Source organism: Nannobrachium achirus (assembly GCF_963921795.1).
Source record: "Nannobrachium achirus genome assembly, chromosome: 9".
In the NCBI taxonomy this organism is placed as follows: domain Eukaryota; kingdom Metazoa; phylum Chordata; class Actinopteri; order Myctophiformes; family Myctophidae; genus Nannobrachium; species Nannobrachium achirus.
In genome coordinates this window covers 407,501-413,302 of record NC_137818.1, presented here as the reverse complement: position 1 = coordinate 413,302, position 5,802 = coordinate 407,501, and the positions used below count along the sequence as shown (strand labels likewise).

Sequence of the window (5,802 nt, the reverse complement as noted above, 5' to 3'; positions counted from 1 at the left end):
ACTATCTCTCTATTAGTAGGATATGTACACACGCATTCACAAACACAGACACACGCACACACACACACACACACGCACAGACAGTATATGCATGACTATATACAAGGAACACGATAAGAAAATGTAAAGCCTTTTCTTTATCAAATATATAAGTTATCATATCCATCCATGTTAACCCTTACCCTCCCTAACCATAAGACTGTTAACCCTAAAGGTCTTCACACACCGGCCTCACGCCTTTTCCCATACATACCAAAGAACGACTCGAATATGCGAATAACATTCGCCAAAGTGAATAAATGTATCTGTTGTGCGAATTGTTTGGGGCTGGAATCACCCAACCATCACATCACAGCAGAGAGGACACCACAGGCTCACTAACCCTAACCCTAACCCTAAACCTAAACCTAAACCTAAACCTAAACCTAAACCTAACCCTAACCCTCCCACAGACAGGCAGCTCGCAGCAGCAGCAGTAGTGTAAAGTAACTAAGTAGTCTACATTTACTGGAGTACTGTACTTGTAGGTATTTGTACTTGAGTAGGCCTATGACCAATTTGTTGCCTACTTTTCCTTCTACTCCACTACATTTCGGATCCTTTTGTATTTTTAGACACAATTTATTTTAAAACAGTTTAATTGTCACTTTGCAGGGTTGATAAATTATACATTTCCACCACTGACTGCAGTACTAGCAAGCAGCCACAAGGAGAGGGAGAAACACCGTTCCCCTCGGGCTCAATGCAAAGGGAAGGTCCCTCGACCATGTCCTCTCTCTCTTTAAATAGAGCCCCGTTTTCGCTGAGTCAAACTTCTGGAAGTTTTTTCCAAAATGACGGCAATTTTGAAATTGACGCCATGTGAAAACGGCCACTTATTTTGTCTTCCGTTAGTTTTGGACTCCAAAATTTGACGGGAAAATACCTAGTATTTTTGCTGAAAGTACTGGGAGAATAGGAATTTCCCCACAGTGAAAACGGCACACCGTGATTTTTACTTTTTTCGGACAAGCAGGTGCATGCAAGGAGCCAATATTAACAGTTAAAGCATTGTAATTGGGATTGAAAGCTTCAGAATCCATATTGCATTCGAATGTTATGTAAGCCTGCCAAATACAGAAGACAGACGTCTATTTCTTTCTACAATCTCCAGCCTATACGGCCGCGGTGCTGAGAAATGCAAGCTTGCTAGATCAATTCATGGTTCAAACTTATTTGTAGGCTATTCTATAGCCTATTTGTAATTAAGCTGTGTGTTTTTATTTTTTTGTTTTATTTTTATTTTATACAAGTCCGGTCTGGAGAACGGGAGGGGACGCGATGCGCTCGTAATGTTGTGATGAAAGCTGGAATCTTTACAAACTCAAAGAGCTGCATCATTAGTTAATAGTTTCTCCTCGTTGCATGATTAAAAGTGTTTTACAGAGCAGCGAGCATCGAGTCTGCATATCGTTTACGGTGACGCGTGAAAAAACCCCAACAAAAAACAGCTAATCTACAAACTCACAAGTGCATGGGGGGAGCGTTTCGCTGTTAAGAGCGAGATTTCCCCCAACAGGTTGCATAACGCATGAGCGATCCTTTCTGAATCTTATGTTTTGTTGCATGAAGAATATTTTGTTAAATCCATTTGTAGCGTTCAGGGTGAGAGAGGGAGAAGAGACAGGCACTGTTGCCCAGGGGTGAGATGCGATGGGCTCGCGTGGGTCTTTCAGTCCGTGTGTGTTTTTTGCAGGTCTTTCAGTCCGTGTGTTGCCATGTCTGCTAATTATAAGCGACTCTGGGCTTGATTTCCGTAAAGTTGCTTGTATGTATTGATAGTGGCTGGTTGCGGTTTATTTGTTGTGAGCTTGTAGATCGGCAATTTTCAAGTAGCTGATGCGGCGATGCGTATAGTTTTAAAGTGCTCGTGTGGCTAGATAATATCACTTTTTGGGGCTTATTTTCGTACACCTGGTTCTTATTTCTCTCGCAAAATCTGGCAACACTGGTTTTCATGCCGTCACGATGGCTTGTGAAAACGAGCGATACCAGTATTTTTGCTGCTGATGAGGGCATGTGAAAACACCCAAAAAACTAAACTCCCGGCAAGTTATGCTAATTATAATTATTTATTTTGCCGGGAAAATTCCGGAACTGCAATGAAAACATGCCTTAGGATAGAGTTAGCTTGAATTGATACAGAGAGAGAGAGAGAAGAGTTCGCCTGCGAATGTTCGCTAAGTTTCGAAACACGAGCGAATAAATAACAGACGCTTTTTCGAAATTCGCAGTCAGTGTGGAAGCTTGCATTGACTTGATAAGGTAATTTTTTTAAGTTAATTTATCGCAAATTAGCTATTCGCAAATTCACCCCCGGTGTGTAAAGACCTTAACCCTCCTTAGAGGGACTGTTAATGTGTGCGTGTGTGTGTGTGTGTGTGTGTGTGTGTGTGTGTGTGTGTGTGTGTGTGTGTGTGTGTGTGTGTGTGTGTGTGTGTGTGTGTGTGGTTTTGTGTGGGAACTCATTGTTCTAGTTGACTCATCTCTCTTGCGTTGCGTTGCGTGCACGGCACGGTACAGCCGGGATGGAACCGGACAGTCCACATTGTTACACTTTCCAACTCCACGCCGGCCCGGCTGTGCTTCTCAGGCCAGGCTATAGATGGCGCTCATGGGAGAGTGCAGTTCTCACGCCAGGCTGTAGATGGCGCTCATGGGAGAGTGCAGCTCCAGACTGTCTCCAAAGTCCGCCTCCTCCCTGATGTCCCGCCTACTTCCTGTGTACTGGCCAATGAAAGAGCCGTCCTCGTTGAACTGGATGTCGCCGCCCTCCCCATACTCCACCAGACTGTCATCACTGTCGCTGCGCTTTAGCATCATAGATGACCTCTGGATGGAACGCTCTTCCTCTCTATGAGAATAGATATGGTTAATTATGATTAATTATGTTTATTAATAATCTTTAGCATCATAGATGACCTTTTCTTACTCTCTATGAGAATATATATGATTAATTATGGTTAATTATGTTTATTAATAATCTTTAGCATCATAGATGACCTTTTCTTCCTCTCTATGAGAATATATATGTGATTAATTATGATTATGTTTATTAATGTCATCACTGTCTCTCTAAGAGAATATATGGTTAATTATGATTAATTATGTTTATTAATAATCTTTAGCATCATAGATGACCTTTTCTTCCTCTCTATGAGAATATGTATGACTAATTATGTTTAATTATGTTTATTAATGTCATCACTGTCGCTGTGCTTTAGCATCATAGAGGATCTCTGGATAAACCTCTCCTCTTCTCTATGAGAATATATAAGAATATCATCATATCATCAGCATACAGTAGCACTTTATCATCATAGGACCTCTGGATGGACTCTCCTCCTCTCTAGAAGAATATACTATATGTTTAATTATGTTTATTAATAAGCTTTATCATCATATTATCAGTATACAGCAGCTTCTAACGCTATAAGAATATACCGTAGTTTAATTATGTTTATTAATGTGATCACTGTCGCTGTGCTATAGATGGTCTCTGGATAGACCTTCTCTATGAGAATATATAGAATACAAATATACATTTTTATGTTTAATTATGTTTATTAATATGTTGTATCATCATAGATGACGGCCCCCTCCTCCTCTCTATAATAATAACCAGTAATATGCCCTAAGGGCGAAAAGCAGGACGGAATTCATTCATTCGCAAGTGTGATTCGAGTTGCGGTTGGATGTTTAACTCATTGGCCGCCTCCCCCGATAGTCACGAGAAAATTCCAATGTCGCTCCCCGCCAGGCCCGATAGTCCCGAGAATTTGCTTTTATATAATGTAATGTTTAATTACATTATTCTGCAGCCCGTGAAAAAGTTTGAGCTTTCAGTCATATAACGAACCAAAGATATCACTCATCACAGTAAGTGTGTTTGAAAACAAGAGTGTAATAACGTATAAATCTCAATAGAAATGAATAAAACTCCCAATAAACCACAGTGAATGCATTTAGCGTGGCAGAGCGCAGCCCGCAGAGTGCAATCAGCGGCACACTGGCCACACGCATGTAAAGGGATGTGGGGCAGGGATGTGCAGAGAATATTTAGAGAGGCAGGGGCTGACATTTCTAAAGGGGCCTTTTGGTGGACAATTCTATTGAATGCAGCCCTCAGGGGCAGGGGCTCAAGCCCCCTTTGATGTCTATGTGTGTACATGCCTGGTGAAGGGGCTGGCAGAAGCGACAACGGAGCAGCTGGATCTGAGACCATTTTGCACAAATCAAACAAAATCCAGTAAAATGTTCACTTGGAAAGCCATGACCTGCCTCATTGGCCAACAACACACAGCTTCATCATAACCCCCAAAGTCTCGACAACAAAATATTATGTCCCAGGCAGCCAGACAACAACGAAGATCAGAAGATCAGATCAGCAGGAGCGTCACAAGGGAAAAGTGGGACGAGTCTGAGTTACTAGGGCCCAAGGTGGAAGGGGCTTCATTATTTTATACTTTTGCTATTGAAAAATAGCAGATCTACAAGCTTGCAGCGCGACACTCGGTGCCATGCTGTGAGCTTGTATATATCTATTTTTTAAATCCCCCTATGTAGAAAATTCATGGGGGGCCCGCAGTGAATCCTTGTACCCAGGGCCCAGCACCGACACCCAGTTGGAACAGATCCTCAGCCCACTACAAAGTGTACAAACACAACGTATAGAAAGCCTGGTGAGGCGAGGCCGAGGTTACAAACAACACAATCACCTACTGGACAAGATGCAGTCGGCCGGTCCAGTCACCACCAACCGATCTTCAAGCCCTGCTACGGGAGTGGAGAGGAGAAAATATCCCCCCCCCCCCCCCCCCCCCCCCGGCGGAGTCCTCAATCAGGCGACCATTGTCTGAAGAAAAGCAACGTGTTGCGTCCATATAACTTCCATCGGTATGTAACAAAACTGGTGAAAATAGCAGATCTGCAAGCACACAACGCCTCGCATCCAAGCGCGACCATGGAGCCTGATGGAGGAGTTGTTCTAGGTGTATTATATTCCAGTTATCAGGAAAGGGTCGCGTCCAAACTCCCAGCGGTGGAACAAAAAAAAAGGAGTGAAAATAGCAGATCTACAACGCGTCGCGACAGTGGAATCCAACAGGGAAGAAACGAAAACACGGCGATCGTCATTGTCAGTAAGTTACTGTTGTTTCCATCCTCCTAACCTAAACTAACTGTAACAGTTAGTTTACCTAGGCTAGAAGACTCTTCCTGCTCACTTGGCTGATATGCTCCTGCGTGCGTCCCTATGGCGTGCACGCGCAATCGCGCATGTGCGCGTGTTTGAGGCGTGCCGCGCAACAAGTCCTTGCAGCCTGAAGCCGTGAAGGAAGGAAACGAGCTCGCGCCTGAGGCAATATCACCACTGGGCGTATGTGATCGCTGCAGTCTGTTCCGCTCTAAAGCCCGCCTACTGTATCCGGTTATGTAACACTCACATGCATGCAAGACACGTTTCCGCATCCGTTATAGACCCAGGCCGGATCACCAACAAGCAGAGTAACTTGATTGCTATCAGTTCTCTACCAAGCCACCGAGGCAAGCCAGTAGTTTGCGCACATCAAGAGAGCTGCTCTCATGCTCTGTCAGAGCATGAGAGCGATTCAATTCAAAGGAACGTTATTGGCATGAGAAAACATAGGCTACGTTTACATCGCCAAAGCAAGTGCCACAAATAAATAAAAACAGTTGAATATGGGGAACATATTTACAGTTATACACATAGGCCTTGCCTTATATAAAGTTATACGTTATAAG

The 5,802-nt window shown here is 43.4% G+C and overlaps 1 protein-coding gene across 1 annotated transcript in view; it reads right to left on the bottom strand.

The window, feature by feature from the left end:
• Positions 1-2,670: 2,670 nt before the first annotated feature.
• Positions 2,671-5,802, bottom strand: part of nfascb (neurofascin homolog (chicken) b) — a gene marked incomplete at both ends in the record, with an annotated part of 89,637 nt that continues 86,505 nt past the window's right edge. Inside the window, one exon of the mRNA XM_080733923.1 lies at positions 2,671-2,893. Within this exon, the coding sequence (XP_080590049.1) occupies positions 2,671-2,893 (223 nt within the window). The remainder of the gene's footprint in view (positions 2,894-5,802) is intronic.